The sequence below is a fragment of the Oryx dammah genome, unplaced genomic scaffold, assembly GCF_014754425.2.
Source record: "Oryx dammah isolate SB20612 unplaced genomic scaffold, SCBI_Odam_1.1 HiC_scaffold_2, whole genome shotgun sequence".
NCBI lineage: Eukaryota > Metazoa > Chordata > Mammalia > Artiodactyla > Bovidae > Oryx > Oryx dammah.
Genome location: NW_024070186.1, coordinates 178,804,225 through 178,823,075, shown reverse-complemented (window position 1 = coordinate 178,823,075; position 18,851 = coordinate 178,804,225). Strand labels below are relative to the sequence as shown.

Genomic DNA, 18,851 nt, shown 5'->3' with positions numbered 1-18,851 from the left:
CTTTTCCATAAGATTATGGTGATGTATGTAAGATGATAAGGCTGGTGGCTGGCATTTTGTTGTTGCTCAGTCGTGTCCGTCTCCTTGTGACCCCATGGACTGCAGCACGCAAGGCTTCTCTGTCCTTCATCATCTCCTGGAGCTTGTTCAAACTCATGTCCACTGAGTCGGTAATGCCATCCAACCATCTCGTTCTCTGTCATCCCCTTCGCTTTCTGCCTTCAATCTTTACCGGTATGAGTTGGCTCTTCACATCAGGTAGTCAAAGTACTGGAGTTTCAGCTTTAGCATCAGTCCTTTCAATGAATATTCAGGACTGATTTCCTTTAGGATGGACTGGTTGGATCTCCCTGCAGTCCAAGGGACTCTCAAGAGTCTTCTCCAACACCACAGTTCAAAAGCATCAATTCTTCGGCGCTCAGCCTTCTTCACGGTCCAACTTTCACATCCGTATGTGACTGCTGGAAAAACTATAGCTTAGACTATACAGACCTTTGTTGGCAAAGTAATGTCTCCGCTTTTCAACATGCTGTCTAAGTTGGTCATAGCTTTTCTTCCAAGGAGCAAGTGTCTTTTAATTTCATGGCTACAGTTACCATCTGCAGCAATTTTGGAGCCCAAGAAAATAGAATCTGGCATTTAGCAAGTGTTTAATAAAAGGCATCATCACCATTGTTACTGATGTTCATATTATTATAATAAACAAGATGGTTTCAGTTTGTTTCTAGACCACAAAGATATTTTCATCTAGTCAGACTGAGATGAGCGCGAGGAAGGAAAAGGGACGTTCCAAAGACAATTAAGTCATTGGGCGAAAAAAGAACCCCAAATTCCTCACTCCTAAAGACCTCCTAAGCAAAATTTACAGTTTTCATCACAATGTTTTTCTCCATTCACAAATCTTCCTCGGCAGCTTCTAAAAATAGACAGATAGGTGACTCAAAGCCAAGATGCCAGTTTGAGCCTGGACGCCTCCACATTTAATAGTCTATGCTCATCTTCCAAACTTCCACTGAAATTACCCAAAGAAATATAAAAATAAGAGAACATCTGTATCTTTGCTGGAAATCAAGAAGGGTGCTATCCACAAAGCAGGGACTTCCAGGAAGTTCCACAAATTAAAGTACTAGTAAGAGAGCATGGAGCAGTCTTTGGCAAAATTCATCCACCTTTGTGGATTTTGCTAAATCTGGATGTTATTATCAACTTAATGCTTTCATTTAATCACTCTTTTTTAAATAATAAATTCACTTTAAAAGGACACTCTATATGTCTTCCTTGTAAAGAACACCAATATCATTTGTTAAGCAGAAACTACATATCCGTGAAAAATTAAACACATGCAAATCAAAGTTACTCATATGTGTGGCTGATTCACTTTGTTGTACAGCCGAACACGATATAACATTGTAAAGCAATGATACTCTGATAAAAAGTGGAAAAAAAAACCAAGTAGATGGTATTGCTTACCAAAGGCTCTGAGATTAACGCCTACCCCCTACTTTGTTAAAATGGGAGCTCAGCAAACAGCAAGGGTTAAAGAGCATTTAGGATACATCAGGGCCCTCTGAAACTCTCTCTGCAGCAAACTCAAGTACTGAAGCAACACCAACAGAAGAATAGCACTGTCCAGTTCTAGTTCTATATGGCCAGCACCTCAAGCATGCACTGCCTAATCCATTTGGGATAGAAAGTATTTGGGAAGATATACATTAAGGGGGATTGACCAGCTGTGATCAGTTAATGGGAACCTCACAGGACCCCACTAGCAACCCTGAATCAGACCACCAGAGACAGGATGAGGGTCACCAATTTTGATCCATATTCAGGAGGTACAGGACACACCAGCACCATTGGGGCACTGGTCAGAGCAGGCACCCCCCCCACCGGCAACATTCGCTGTGGCCAGTACACTGTCCCTATGGCCTCTGGATATGGACCGTGAACCCAATAGAAAGGAGGAACAGGGATCCCTTCCAGCTTTGAGATACACAAACCCAGCAGGCAGAAGACGCCCCACCATCAGGTAGCAGGGCTGCCTGCTGTGCAGCTGTCTCAGGTCATAGCCCTCCCCCCAGTATCTACAGGACTGGGACCCCAGACCTGACAAAGAAGAATTTCAAAAATACAAAAGACTTCTTTGTCCCTTCATCTGGATATGACAGATTAGAACAGGACACTCAGGTTTCTTGGGCTTCCCTGGTAGCTCAGATGGTAACGAATCTGCCTGAAATGCAAGAGAACTAGGTTCAATCCCTGGGTTGGAAAGATCCCCTGGAGAAGGGCACGGCAACCCATTCCAGAGAGCTTGCCTGGTGAATGCCGTGGACAGAGGAGCCTGGACAGTTACAGTCCATGGGGTCGCAAAGAGTCAGACATGACTGAGCGACTAACATACACACACACTCACATTTCTATGCTCACCATTCTATATGGAGAGCACATGAAGAACCTCGCTCAAATAAAGAGAAACAATGAGGAATCCAGCTTCCATGAAATAGAACCAGTGTCAAAAGAAACAAAATTCCAAAAAATATCTAACTCAGTGAATTCCAAGAGTTGAATGCATCTATGAAGCAGTAACAAGAAAACTACTTTCAGAAAAAAATATATATATAATTATTAAGTTTTAAAATCCACTGGAGACAGTGAACACTAGGATGGATAATCCAGTAAACAATTAGCGCATTAGAGGACAAACTTGAGAACTTTCCCTGGCAGTTGGCTTGGTATTTATTATGCTAATTAGATTTGAATGGAATGTTTTATATACCACTAAGAAAAAATGCATATTTCCAAAATTAACATACAACATGAAAGAAGGAAATATTGTAACATATATTTCAGCAAAGACAGTATTATCCCTCTTATATAAAAACTTCTAAATTAGTAAGAAAATGATAGGGAAAACAGTACACATTCGCTTATGAAAACAAAAAAAGGCAATATACAAATGAAAGCATTCAACTAATTAGTAACAAATGTATGTAAATAATAAACATTTATATTATAAAAGTATATATAAAATGTATATCACATTATGCATGTATACTATCTAAATATATATATATTTAGTAACAAAATATGTATAGCTTCTGCATCATCTTTGAAATTTATAATACCAGATGTTGACAAGCGTGGGTGAAATGAAAAGTCTCACACAGCACTGGTGAGAATGTAAATTGATTGAAAAAAAATGATAGAACAATATGCTAAATACTTTAATAATGCATATATCCTCAAAGCTACTGATTCCAGGCTTAAGAATTTATTAGGAAATAATTAAGACAAGGGCTTCCCAGGTGGTTCAGTGATAAAGAATCTGCCTGCTAATGCAGGAGACACAGGTCTGATACCTGCATGGGAAAGATCCCCTTGAGAAGGAAATGGCAACCCATTCCAGTATTCTTGTCTAGAAAATCCCATGGATAGTCCATGGGGTCACAAGACACGACTTAGCGATTGAGATATTTAAAGCAAAGGTTTCACTATAAGTATGTTTACTGTAGAATTATTTATATAGGTAAACGTTGCACATCTTATAATAAGAATATTATTATGTAAGTTGAGGCATAGCTATAAGAATGGACTATGTGAGGCTACTAAAAAGATGTTGCCTAAGATTACAAATAGTAAATATAATCTTTCTATTGAAATGTACACAGAACAATTAGCAACACTGGCCATACACTAAACTAAATTGAAAAAAAAAAAAGAACGGCAAGGAAAACACAAAAAATGCACAGGCCACATTCTCGGGCTATAAAGCACGAAAACTGTCAGTGAATATTAGTAATAAAAAGGTAAACAAAAAGTTAAGACTAGAGGCTATAAAACATGCCTAAGGAAAAGCATGTTAGGAAGAAAATTTAAAATACAACTGCAAACTTCGAGTAAGCCACAAAAGCTCAACTGCAATGTATCAAAACAGAAATTTTTGTTCCCGCCAATGCTTGCTTGTTATTTTTAAAGAGCAGCGTTAAGTTAAGAGAGAAAAAATAAATTAGCCAAATATTCAACTGAAATTCAAGGACAACCACAAAACAAACCTATGGGAAAGGAGAAAACAGAAACACAGAACTGATATACAAATCCCAGACTCTTTGAAGAAAAAAAGAAAACCAACAGTGAAACAGATAAACTTCTGAAAAAACAAGGGGAAAGAAAGAACATGGTATAAAGACACAAAATTAGAAACAAAGGAGAGGGTTTGACAACAGACACAGAACTGGCAGCAGAGCAGCAGATGGGGGCCTGGGGCTGGTGCGTCACATCTGGACGCTTTCCTTGCTGTTTCTGCCAGGCGGCCTTAAATGAGAACCGCAGAAGAGCAGGGAGCACTCGTGCCCTTCCAGAGGGGCACACTGAGTCTCACAGAGGGGACGGGACACACCCTAGATCGCACAGGGTTAAAAGAATTCCTGGGTCCGGACTTCCCCTGTGGTCTGGTGGTTTAGAATCCACCTTGCAGTGCAGGGGGTAGGGGAACTAAGATCCCACGTGCCGTGGAGCAACTAAGCCCATGCACCCCAACTAGAGTCCGTGCACCACAATGAAAGATCCTGCATGATGCAACTAAGGCCCGATGCAGCCAAAGGAATAAATGTTTTAAAAAAATATATCTGTTAAAAAAAAATTCCTGGGTCAAGAACTCAAATTTCTAGCATTTGGTATATTTCAAGGTAAGACAGCATCATAGATGTCTTGGGCCCTAAATCTGAAGAGGACGCTTATCTACAGCATCTGAAGAGGGCTTTTATTTTTGCAGAAGTTCCCTTCCTACTATTATTTCATCAACTTCGCAACTATCCCAAGAGATAGATGGAGGCGGGTTGCTATAATTACTCCTGATGAATGGAATCAGACCTGCTCAGAAGGTCTGCCTGTGGTACAGGCAGCGAAGTCTGAGGTCACAAGGCATCTGACTGGTCAGAAGAGCCAAGCTTCCAGTCTGCCTTCTAGGCCTCCACCACACCAGGGGGTAGAATGGGATGTGTAGGTACTTAGGTGCTGGCATCACAGAGACCTGGACCTGATCTCCAGCTGTCACTTACGTGCTGTGTGCGCCTCACCCACTGATCAACTACTCTGATCCAGGGAACACTGTTCCACCCAGCAGCGCTGGGAGAATTAAAGGCTGATGGAAGTGTAAGTGCAGCCATATTTGGACTTACTCCTGGTGGCCCGTCCTTTATCATCAAGCCATTCTGTCCTCTCTGCACTCTGCCGTTTGCTTCAGGGGAGGAGACATGGCAGGCGCTGGCCCAGGAAGAAGGATGTGGCCCTTGTGGGAGACAGCCCTGCCCTTAGTGGCCTGGAGAACCACGCGAAGGAGATGGGGAGGAGGGGGTGAAAGCAGAGGGCTTGGGCCCCCTGCCTCCAGAGCCCTGGGCAGAGACCTGCACGGAGGGTCACAGCATAGCAGCAGCTGCAGAAGGAAAGACAGAGGGCTCTGAGATGGAGCTCCTGGATCTCCACGCAGGAGACTCAAAAAATGAGAGGTCATGGAAGCACTGATCAGGGCGGGGCCTGGCAGTGGCCCACAGGATGCGACAGAGAGGACAGGCACTGCAAAGGGACCTCACAATCAGAGGCAACAGCCAAGGACCTGGGACTCCAGCACGAAGCCAGAAGGATGCCCCCACAGCTGGGGGGTTGGGGGGAGAACTGTCCTGCCTCTATGGGTGCCGGTTCAGGGACCAGGCAGGGTTGGTCACCCTGCAGCAATGAAGCCCAGAAGCCACCATGTGCAGTGAAGGTTCCCTTCTCCTAGGCCGCCAGGAGGTCACAAAACCACATAAGAAAGTCTAGGTCCATTATAGAAAATAAAGCAGCTATATTTTTTCCGTACATCTGACTAACGCTGTATCAATGTATGACTTCAGGACACCTGGGAAGAGATCAGCCCAGAGCCTGGCACTAGAAAGAGTCAATAGGAGGCAGCTATTGTTATCATAATTATTATTATTATGTTCTCTCCTGTCTCATTTATACCCCCATGGATCATGCATTCTTTCTGTTTAACCTCTTTACACTTGATTTAAAGAGGAAGGAACAAACAATCTAAGTAGCAACGCTGAGAGCCTGCAAAGTCAAATCATCCAGATGTCAAGAAAAATTATCCAGAACTTGGGGAAAAGGCAAAAGGATGATGGTGTGACCTTTTAATGTCATGCTTGAGCATTTTCTAATTAGTTATCTCCTTCCTCCTGGTCCTATTATTTATTATTCACAATCCAGTAAGATACAGATGGTCTCCCAAGTCTGCAAAGACAGATGTCAACTTTTAGAAATCCGAGGTGAGATTTTGTTCTTCGGTCTGATAGATACACTAACCTCCAAAATTGTGATTTTACTGCCCTGTTTAACAGCAGCCAGTTTTACATCTAACTTAGCCAAGTTATTTCAGCTTCCCTTTGTCTGAAAGTGTAAGTGAAAGCGTTAGTTGCTCAGTCGTGTCCAACTCTTTGTGATCCATGAACTACAGCCCACCAGGCCCCTCTGCCCGTGGAATTCTCCAGGCAAGAATACTGGGTAGCCATTCCCTTCTCCAGGGGATTTTCCTGGTCCAGAGATCAAACTCATTCTTTACCATCTGAGCCACCAGGGAAGCCTGACAAAAATTCCTCAAACCTATGGAATCAAGCATTCATCTTCCCAGCTTCCTCACTCATGAGCTAAGGAAAACTTTAACAAATGCTCATTATCTTTTTTAATGAGAATTATGTCTTTAACTTTTGTGATTGGGCTTTAGCTCACTTCTTTTTAAATTAAAAAAAAATTTTATTGGAGTATAATTAATTTATAATGTTGTATTCGTTTCTACTGTACAGCAAAGTGAATTAATTATACATATACCTATATCCACTCCTTTTTAGATTCTTTTTCCATATAGGTCGTTACAGAACACTGGGTAGACTTCCTTGTACTATACAGTAGGTACTTATTATTAACAGTTATCTATTTTATATATAGAATGTACGTGCCTGCTCTTTCATGTCTGACTTTGTGACCCCATGGACTGTAGCCAACCTCCTCTGTCCACGGGATTTTCCAGACAAGAATACTGGATTTTGCGTATAAGAATATTGGAGTGGGTTGCCATTTTCTTCTCCAGGGTATCTTCCTGACCCAGATATCGAATCCATGTCTCCGGCACTGGCAGGCAAATTCTTTACCACTGAGTCACCTGGTAAGCCCCATTTTATATCAATCCCAATCTCCCAATTTATCCCTTCTATCCTCCCCCCCCCACCCTCAGTAACCATAAGTTTGCTTTCTGCTTCTGTAACTCTGTTTCTGTTTTGTAGATAAGTTCCCCCAAAAGGGTACAAGTGAACTTATCAGCACACTTTTTTTATGGTCTCAGCTTCTGCATTCTTTCCTGTCTCTCACCATGTTGTCACTGATTAGTTATTTGTGTAATTTCTTCTTCAAGGTTTCTCATTCTTTTCTAGAAGCTAAGTTTCACAAGAGCATGTCTGTCTTATACTTGATGTATTTCTAATGACTAGGATGGAGTGAGCACAAATAAGTAAAATGAATAAATGCCTATGATAAATGTGGAGGAGAGATAAGGAAGTTGTAAGTTGGACAATGGAAAGGACGTGAGGTCCCTTGTGAGGTCCCGATGATCCATTCTCTTTCTTGCTAAACCAGTTTCATTCTGATTGTCTTTCACTTATAACTGAAAAAGTCCAGAGCAAGGACCATTCAGAAATGAGACAATTTCTCTTAAAGAGACAGGAGCACCTGCCACACCCCTGCCAAATTACTACTTCTCCCATAGTTCTAAGTGGACCATCTCTTCTGACTCCTCTGCTCAGATAACTGGGAAAGAAACAGTCACCAAAGAGGACCTACCCAGCCTCTCCACTGGGAATATTGGGCAAAGATTTTGTTGTTGTTAGAAGCAAACGTGCCAGAACAAGGGAGATACTGCAGCTGACTGTGAAAGTAACCAGGATTTCCCAGGTGGCGTTAGTGGTAAAGAACCCACCTGGCAATGCAGGAGATATAACAGATGCGGGTTCGATTCCTGGGTCAGGAAGATCCCCCAGAGGAGGGCATGACAACCCACTCCAGTATTTTTGCCTGGAGAATCGCCATGGACAGAGGAGCCTGGAGGGTCCACAAGGTCACAAAGAGTCGGAAAGAACTGAAGCAGCTTAGCGTGAGTGACAGTAACCCCCCAGCACTGTGGTGGCCAGGCTCAGTAAGCAGTTCCAGTGAAGAGGCATCTTCTTAAGGAGTCAAAATCTAACAGTGAATTAAACGTACCTTTTAAGTACAGTGTGAGAGCCATTTTAGTGCTACCAGGGCCTCTTAAGTCATACACTTGTGTAGAGTGGGACAGATATAAAACAGTAGGGACTAATGAGGACTGATGCAAATGGGATTCCCTGGTTGCTCCATCAGTAAAGAATCTGCCTGCAATCTCAGAGACCTGGGTTCAATCTCTGGGCCAAGAAGATCCTGTGGAATAGAAAATGGCGATCCACTCCAGTGTTCCTGCCTGAAACATCTCATGGAAAGAGGAGCCTGGTGGGCTACAGTCCATGGGGTCATAAGAGTTAGATACGACTTAGCTGACTAGACCACCACCACCACCACCACATCCTGTCAAAAGTCAGTATTAACTACTCAACTGTTCTCACTTGTTACCCTGGAGGCTCAAAATTTTATTGGAAATTTCCTGAGTTTGAAAATACTGACAACTAATTCTTTCTTTCTTTTTTTTGCATGGAAAAGTCTAGGAAAGTGAAGTTGCTCAGTAGTGTCCAACTCTTTATGACCCCATGGACTGTAGCCTACCAGGCTCCTCCTTCCATGGAATTTTTGCATGAGGACTAAATAAAATGTTATCTATGTAGCAATCCCAAAGAAAGGCAATGCCAAAGAATGCTCAAACTACCACACAATTGCACTCATCTCACACGCTAGTAAAGTAATGCTCAAAATTCTCCAAGCCAGGCTTCAGCAATACGTGAACTATGAACTTCCAGATGTTCAAGCTGGTTTTAGAAAAGGCAGAGGAATGAGAGATCAAATTGCCAACATCCACTGGATCATGGAAAAAGCAACAGAGTTCCAGAAAAACATCTATTTCTGCTTTATTGACAATGCCAAAGCCTTTCACTGTGTATCACAATAAACTGTGGAAAATTCTGAAAGAGATGGGAACACCAGACCACTTGACCTCCCTCTTGAGAAATCTATATGCAGGTCAGGAAGCAACAGTTATAACTGGACGTGGAAAAACAGACTGGTTCCAAATAGGAAAAGGAGCAGGTCAAGGCTATATATTGTCACCCTGCTTATTTAACTTCTATGCAGAGTACATCATGAGAAACGCTGGCTGGAAGAAGCACAAGCTGGAATCAAGATTGCCCAGAGAAATATCAATAACCTCAGATATGCAGATGACACCACCCTTATGGCAGAAAGTGAAGAGGAACTCAAAAGCCTCTTGAGGAAAGTGAAAAAGGAGAGTGAAAAAGTTGGCTTAAAGCTCAACATTCAGAAAACTAAGATCATGGCATCTGGTCCCATCACTTCATGGGAAATAGATGGGGAAACAGTGGAAACAGTGGCAGACTTTATTTTGGGGGGCTCCAAAGTCACTGTAGATGGTGGTTGCAGCCATGAAATTAAAAGACGCTTACTCCTTGGAAGGAAAGTTATGACCAACCTAGATAGCATATTCAAAAGCAGAGACATTACTTTGCCAACAAAGGTCCATCTAGTCAAAGCTATGGTTTTTCCAGTGGTCAAGTATGGATGTGAGAGTTGGACTGTGAAGAAAGCTGAGCACCGAAGAATTGATACTTTTGAACTGTGGTGTTGGAGAAGACTCTTGAGACTCCCTTGGACTGCAAGGAGATCCAACCAGTCCATCCTAAAGGAGATCAGTCCTGGGTGTTCTTTGGAAGGAATGATGCTAAAGCTGAAACTCCAATACTTTGGCCACCTGATGCGAAGAGTTTACTCATTGGAAAAGACCCTGATGCTGGGAGGGATTGGGGGCAGGAGAAGGGGATGACAGAGGATGAGATGGCTGGATGGCATCACCGACTAGATGGACATGAGTCTGAGTGAACTCCGGGAGTTGGTGATGGACAGGGAGGCCTGGTGTGCTGCGATTCATGGGGTTGCAAAGAGTCAGACACAACTGAGCAACTGAACTGTACTGATGTGGCAGACCCAATCTACCAGCTTTCACTTGTGATTCTCTTTAGTCTTTAGGAGAAAAAGGAGAAACATTTAGGAGAAAAAGGGAACCATTCTTGATCTCAGGGTTTGATGGATCAAGCTGTACTGTTGCTCTCAAAGTGAAAGTTTCCTTACCAGCCATCAACACCAGCTTTCTGCAGTTCAGAAATCCCAAACGACAAAGATCCCATGAAGTCATTTCTGCTGGTCAGATCCCAATCCCAAATCTCTACAGACAGTCTCCTGTCTTTGTCCGATTCTTTCAGCTGGCTGCAAGAAGAAGAAAAAAAAAATCAGTGGCGGTTACAGTGATTTCTCAAGCAGATGAAATGTACAAGAGGACAAAGCCTGAAGGTAGCAATGTTTAAAGATTACAAGCTGTTGCAAGAAACAAATTCAACTTTCATCCCAGGCAAGCTCCCTAGGGAGGCAGAGCTTTTCTGTTTTACAGCCTGTGGTTAAACAGGAAGAGGACCCAGGCCAGCTCTGACCAGGCAGTTCTAACCACTTGCACTGCTGTATGTCCAGGATCCACGATGTTCAGGAAATCCTACTGACACAGTCACTCTAAGAACTATGAATGCCAGTACTGTAATTATGTTAGTGTTTGCACACATGCAGGTTGATGATGAGGTTGAGGAAATGTATGAAGGAAAGAGCCTTGCTGGGGCCAGTCTGGGGGAAATTGTTCTAGGGCATGTCCTTGATGGAGGCTGAGATGAGCCCCCAGTTTTGCTCTGAGAGGGGAAGGAGGAATCGGGGCACTGCAAGAAGTCACGCTTTTGGCCAGTGATCCCTGAAGTTGGAGGGCTTCCCTGGTGGCTGAGACAGTAAAGAATCTGCCTGCAGTGCAGGAGACTCGGGTTCTATCCCTGGGTCAGGAAGATCCCACAGAGAAGCGAATGGCTACCCACTCCAATATTCTTACCTAGGAAGTTCCATGGACAGAGGAACCTGGCAAGATACAGTCCATGGGGTCACAAAGAGTTGGACACAACTGAGCAACTAACACATTCACTTTTCCCTGGAGTTGGACTGTTACCGAATCCCATCCTACCCTGTTCTTGCTGTGGAATACTGGCCTGTTCTTTAACCTCTTTAAGCCCCATTGATAAAATGGGGATGAAATGACTAGTGAAGCCAGATCCCTTAATACAGTGCTTGTTATACACAGCACATGCTCAGTAACTATCAGCTGATGTATCTCATAATTGTTAGCTCAGATGCAGCAAAAAGTGATGCCATGTTCTTGGAGCACTAGCCAGGGAAGACCCTACATGGCAGCTAGTAAAGAGCTCCCAGCAGGTGGCTGGCGGCTGCCCAGCATCATCCACACACACAGCCCTAAGGAGGTCATCCCCACACCCTATGGGTTGCATTCTATGTTTGCTGAGACCCAGAACAACTCCCACAATTTGGCTTCACCTAGCAACACATCATTGTATTTTCCACTCCCCCACATCAGAGACATTCTCAATACTGTATATGAAAAAAGTTCCAATTTTTACTTGGCTTGCAATGCAAAACTGCAGGTGGAGAGGAAGGAAAGAAGGAAGAAAGAGAGGAAGGGAGAAAGGGAGGGAGAGAAGGAGGCAGCGAAGGAAGGAAGGAAAGACAGGCTGGTAGAGGACCTTCCCAATCTCAGGTGGCCCACAACCCAACGTTGCCACCCAGGCCGGGATGCAATACTTTTAACTTACAATCTAAATGTCTCATTCCACTCGGGGTTGAGGGAGCACTTGATGGTCTTGGTCTTCTGCTTGCTCTCACTCTTTGGATCAGGAATCAGTTTCAGTTTCACATAAGGATCTGACAAGCCATTAGGATCCATAGGTACAAGGTTTTTAGCATCTCTTACTAAAAACAGAAAGAAAACAAACAAACCAGTTTTAGCATTAATAACTATAAAGAAAGCTGAGTGCCGAAGAATTGATGCTTTTGAACTGTGGTATTGGAGAAGACTCTTGAGACTCCCTTGGACTGCAAGGAGATCCAACCAGTCCATCCTAAAGGAGATCGGTCCTAGGTGTTCATTAGAAGGACTGATGTTGAAGCTGAAACTCCAGTACTTTGGCCACCTGATGCAAAGAGCTGACTCATTTGAAAAGACCCTGATGCTGGGAAAGATCGAGGGCGGGAGGAGAAGGGGACGACAGAGGATGAGAGGTTGGATAGCATCACTGACTCAATGGACATGGGTTTGGGTAGACTCCAGCAGTTGGTGATGGACAGGAAAGCCTGGTGTGCAGCGGTTCATGGGGTTGCAGAGAGTCGGACACGACTGAGCAACTGAACTGAACTGAACCCCCACATGTTAAAGTACCAACGAGTGATGGTTGTAGAACCTGTGCAAAGGTTTCCTGGCATCGCATTTATTTAATGGGAATCTTCATTTATTAACACCAACAGCTAAGAAGCCTACGAAGTGAGATAAACTGAAAAGATGTAGACTCTATGTTGGTTTAAAATTGATTTCTGACTTTCAAACTGCCCTTCCCCTAGATTAACCATAAATTTTCTAAGTTTATTTTCCAAAAGGCCTCCAAGAAAAATTAGCTTCTTCCAATTAGCTTAATCCTTTCTAGGATCATAAATATTGTACTTCATTTATGGTTGAATAGAAGACTCTTGAGAATCCCTTGGACTGCAAGAAGATCCAACCAATCCATTCTAAAGGAGCTCAGTCCTGGATGGTCATTGGAAGGACTGATGTTGAAGCTGAAACTCCAGTACTTTGGCCACCTGATGCGAAGAGCTGACTCATTTGAAAAGATCCTGATGCTGGGAGAGATTGAGGTCAGGAGGAGAAGGGGACAACAGAGGATGAGAAGTTGGATGGCATCACCAACACAATGGACATGAGTTTGGGTGGACTCCGGGAGTTGGTGATGGACAGGGAGGCCTGGCGTGCTGCGGTTCATGGGGTGGCAGAGAGTTGGACACGACTGAGCAACTGAACTGAACTGAATATCTGCTTGCATGAATATATCAAATTTTGTTTATCCATTCATCAGTTGATCAACTTTTGACTATTGTAAAAGGTGCTGCTATGAACATGTGTATATTCTGACATAAAAATTTACATAGTCTATGATTCCATTTATATGAAACATCCAGAATGGGTAAATCCAAAGAGACAGCAGACTAGCAGCTGCCAGGAGTTGGTGGTAGGTGGAAAGGGAGTTACTACCTAATGGTTATGGGGTTTCCTTTAGAGGTGACAAAATTCCTTGGAACTAGATAGAAATGATGGTTGCTCAAAACTGTTAATGCAGTAAATGTCACTAAACTATACACTTAAAAATGGTTAATGGTGCTTTTTATCTGAATTCAAAAAGAAAAATAGACAACTGATGCGAGCATGCAGTACAGCACAGGGAACTCTACTTAATTCACCAGGTGACCTAAATAAGAGGGAAATCCAAGAGGGAGGGGACATATGTATATGTATAGCTGATTCATTGTGCTATGCAGTAGAGGCTAACACAATATTATAAAGCAACTACACTCCAATAAAAGGTAATTAATAAAAATAAAAAGCTATTAATAAAAGAGAAAGAATTGCCCTCTAAACCAAAATGACCTATTATCCAGGCAGCACCCATTACCTAGCGCCTAGGCAGCCCAGGGAGAGAGGGCTGGAAAAATAGCAGCATTACAGCTAGGCTCCACCTGTGCCCAAGAACACCCTGGGTGAAGGAGGTTTAGCAGGGAAAGGAAGAAGAAGGCCAATAGTCTGGGATGCAACTGAGAACAGGAAGGATGAGGCAGCATAAGATATCAGTCTGGAGAAATGCAAGAAGTTAATTAGGAGTCAGTTCAAAAACCAGTAACATAGATGGCCAAGGCAAGGAGAGAAGAAAATGAAAACTGTCTAGATTTTGAGGACACAATGCCCAAAGTAATATATTGATATTAGCCGACTGAATCAAACTATCTACTAAAAGGCTAACAAACAGTGACTCTTACCCAGAATGCAAAGATGGCTCAACCTCAGAAATCTATTATTAAAATATTCATCACAATTATAGGTCAAAGGAGAAAACTATAGATCATTGCAATTAGCTAGAAATAACAGGAAATCTCCATAGGACAAAGGACGTTTGAAATAATAGCACCAAAGTTAATGGTAAATGCAATCTCATTAAAGTCAGGAATACGACAAAGATATCCATTACCATGGCTATCATTCAGTATTTGTTCTAAGTGCTTCATAACTGCAACAAGTTATCAGCAAAGTAAAGAATAAAGCATCCCAGTCACTCCCTGCAACCTCTGCTTCCACCTCATCACAGTCACCTCCTTCCTGGTGTTTATCATCCAGAAGTTACACTACTTTCTTAAACTCAGCTTCATGTATCCCACAAGCTATACTACTTCCCATTTTCCAGTTCATTAACTCTAGTACCCCACTGCTACAAATCTTTCATCACCAATCAACCTACTGAGCCCAATACAAAATTTTCTCTTTCTCCTCATTCCCTCTTGTCTTTACTCCGTTCACCCCCAGCTTAAAGTTTTGAGGGCATTATATTCACTCCCCAAAATTACTCTCAACTCCCTTGCTCCTCTTCCCTTTCATTTTATCTGACAACTAACCACTGCTTGGCATGGAGTGGTGGGGGGCTGACTTGCCTAAGATCATATAGCTAGTGAAGGGCTGAGACTGAATAAAGGGAATGAAAAAGGGCTGAGTGGACTGTCAGAGAGGAGTGACAAGGGACCCCAGGAGGCAAGCTGTAACTTAGTCTGCACTGACACCATTCTGTACTCTAGCACATGGCCCCTTCTTCCCCTTATCCACAGGCTGAATTCCTATTCCATGTCATCTTGCAAGTTGTATCTCATTTTTGTACCACAAGTAAGAATTTTTCCTCTTTGATTCAGTTAAGTTCAATAAACAGGTCCCTAATGTGTTCGGCACTCTGCTAAGTACTGTGGACAGGGGTGCCAACATAACATGTTGATCTTGCCTTCAATATCTTATGTTGACCCCCTGTCCCCAGTACCTAGCAGAATAAAACCAAGTTATTCGAAGCAGTTTTGGGATCACGAGGAGTCGAACATGACTTGGCAACTGAGCAACAACAACAAATTCAAAGCAGAGTTGATTTCTAAGGAGAGAGTAGCCAGCTCATATAGTATAGTGGATACAGGGCTATAAGAATCCAGGGTCTGCATCTTGCCTAGTAGTTACTTCACATTTTTGAACCTCAAATTCTTGATCAGTAAAACGGAAAGAACATACCTCACTGGGCTGTTAAAAGCATGCAATCAGATAAAGAATATACATTGTTAACACAGAAACTGGCACCTAGGGAATAGTCAATAAATGCTAGCTATATTATTGCTTTCACTTTCGTGTTATTGCTATTTCATTGTTATTACAATTAATAGTCAGTGCCCTCTTTTACTACATTGGTTTATTTTTATTATGAAGACTTAATCATTTCCAAATTTTTTCTTGAGAATAAAGCATCTAACTTTTCCATTTGAACCCTTCCAAAGGAATGCTTCTCAGCCCTTAGTGTGGACAAACGTCACCCAGATGACCAGTGAGATGCATATTCCTATGACCCACTCCCACAGATAAGATTCTGATTCATTCAGTCTGGAGTGACACCTGCTCATCTGTTTCTCTAACAAGTTCCCCAGTGATGCTGATAACTGCTGGTCCATAGAGCACACATTAGGTAAAACTTTCCTAGATGATATAATTTCTTAATATGCCCATACACTTTCCCCATGGACTACGTACAATCTCCAACTGTTACTTTCTCTCATTCACTGAGACTTCCAAGGAAAAAAGCATGTGCCAGTTGCCAGGCTTGGATCTTGGAATGACACATCTATCACCCTAGTGAGCTGCATAAAAACATGATTTGAGAGGCTCTTAAGTGCCAGAAACTTGTCTGTCTGGTTGATTGGCAACACATATGCAAGTGAAAACAGTTTGTCTTTCTTCAAAGAGCACACGCCCTCCCCTGTCTTATAAACTGACAACACAGGACAATCACCAGAACATTCTTCTAGTGTAAGTACGCAACCTCACAGCTCCTTCAGAGTACTCTTTGTAAGACAAGTATTCTTGAGCCAATCTCATAACTAATGGTTTAAGAATGACCTCTCCCTGGCCATCTACTTCCCCTGAACTTTCCAATCCTAACTGAGGCATGACTCCATCTTTCCCCAACTCTTATAGACCTTTTCTTCTACTTCTGTTCCTTTTGGGTCTATCCTCTTCCAAAGGGGCCAAAAATTTCTATGAAAAGGAACAAAGTGGAATTGATTCTGGGACTGTCGGTATTCACGTCTCCAAGTGCTCTGGCTACTAAAGTCACTGTATCATGAGCAGCTGAAAGTAGCTGCAGGCTAAGATCCAAAGGCCTGTCCCCTCCTGAAGCTTTTCAAAGCAGAGTCATGTTTCCCAGGAGCAAGAGAGCTGTATATGTATCGAGAAAGCAAATCTCTCTAGACCACACTTGGCGAGACTGACTTTGATTTTTCTTGATAAATGTTTCTTTACTATCTCTGTTGAAATTCAGCCAGCCCAGATGGTACAAAATGCTTCACACAAAGCAGAAATAGCAACTGTCCCCCCTGGTGGAAGCTTGCTAAGTGCACAGGAAAAAAGTGTCCCAGTCAAGAGAACATTGCTTGCCTTGGGAGTGAAGCTGGTTGGGGGGTAAGATCTGGCTATTTCCATCAAAGGCCTTCAGAGCAAACAAGGCCTCTGCATTCTGGTGCAATTACCTAATACAGTACTGAATCCATAAAAGATAGCATTACTGTTAACTATCTTTCTAAAGATTGCTCTTCACCAAGAACTTTTAGTCTTTTTTTTTTTTTGAACAGCTATTGGAAAGTCTGAATAACTGTGTTGCTTTAAAGTCATCATAATATGTGAACCAGGAGCTTCTCTGTATTAAGAACTTCTCCTTTTGAAGGTACTTTCTTCAACATCATGAGTCCTTATTTGTCCTCACTGTAAATGTCCTTAGAACAGTCATCCAAAGCAATCCCCACTAGCATTCAGTTATGTCGGAGGATGTTTGCAGAGATAAAAAGCAGGAAATGCAAATTGATACAGCCACCATGGAGAACAGTTTGAAGGTTCCTTTAAAAATTAAAAATAGAATTATCATATGACCCAGAAATCCCACTACTGGGCATAAACCCTGAAAACAAACAAAATTAAAAAAAAAAATAACCATATGCACCCCAGTGTTCACTGCAGCACTGTTTAAAATAGCCAGGTCATGGAAGAAACCTAAATGTCTATCAAGCAATGAGTGGATAAAGAAGATGCGGTGCATATATACAACAAAATATTACTCAGTCATAAAAAAGAACAAAATTGGGTCATTTGTAGAGATGTGGATGTACCTACAGACTGTTACACAGAGTGAAGCAAGTCAGAAAGAGAAAAATCAGTGTTGTATATTAATGCATTTTATCTACATGTAATCTAAGAAAATGGTACAGATGAACCTGTTTGCAAGGCAGAAATAGAGACACAGATGTAGAGAACAAATGTATGGCCACTAAAGCGGAAAAGAGAGGGTGGGATGAATCGCGAGATTGGGATTGACATATATACACTGTTACGTATGAAGTAGATAACTAATGAGAACCTACTGTGGAGCACAGGGAACTCTGCTTAATGCTCTGTGGTGCCCTAAATGGGAAGGAAACCCAAAACAAGGGGATATATGTACATGGATAGTTGGTTCACTTTGCTGTACAGTAGAAACTAACACAACACTGTAAAGCAACTATATTTCAATTTTAAAGAAAAATTGGAAATAACGTGAATGCTCATCAACAGGGAAAGGGGTAAATTATCCAGAGCATGTTCACACAGTGAAATATTACGTATGGCTCTATAACACTGGGCTATCTACATGTACTAACATGTTAAACCAGAGAGATGAAGATTGGCTATTACAACGTAATACTTCTTTGTTTAAAAAAAAAGTCAGTGGTTCAATTGAAGATCGACATCAGTGGTTCAGCTAATGAAAGCTGGATTGAGACTATGAATTAAATGATAGCACTGGGTCAATATTAGGTTTCCAGAGTTGGATAATTGTACATATGCAAGAGAATGTCCATGTTCTTAGAAAATACACAGTAAATTATTTAGGGAAAAATGGGGACCACGATTCCAACTCATTTCAGATGGCTCACAAAAAAACTATACATGCATATTAAAATATTTAATAGAGAGAATGATGAGCCAAATGAAACAAAACATGAACAAATGGTAAATCAGGTAAAGAGTATACAGAAATCCTTGTACTGTTCTTGCAACTTTTCTATAATTTTGGGATTGTGTTTAAATAAACAAGGCCCTCCAAATCTTTGAGACAAGTATAATAAATTTTCTATAAGGTCACATGTGAATGCAAATATATAGAAAAACGTCTAGAAGGACAAATCCAAAATTAGCTTGAAGAAAGGGCTACATCTGCAGAAGAGGTAAAAGAACCTGGTTCGTGGGCAAAAGAAATTTTAGCCTTAATTGTCATTTTCTGAAATTATTACAAAGAGAATGCATTCTTGTATTAACTGTGTTATTAAAACTTAATTTAAAAAATCAATTCAGTTGTGGTCCATTTATAGCCACCAAGAACCCA

General features: G+C 42.0%; 1 protein-coding gene across 2 annotated transcripts in view; it reads right to left on the bottom strand.

The window, feature by feature from the left end:
- Window positions 1–18,851, bottom strand: part of PRKCB (protein kinase C beta) — a 371,817-nt gene that overhangs the window by 103,602 nt on the left and 249,364 nt on the right. For both annotated transcript variants that reach the window (XM_040257896.1, XM_040257905.1), the window contains exons 6-7: window positions 11,913–12,069; window positions 10,348–10,482 (exon numbers count right to left, since the gene is read on the bottom strand). In XM_040257896.1, the coding sequence (XP_040113830.1) occupies window positions 10,348–10,482; window positions 11,913–12,069 (292 nt within the window). The remainder of the gene's footprint in view (window positions 1–10,347; window positions 10,483–11,912; window positions 12,070–18,851) is intronic.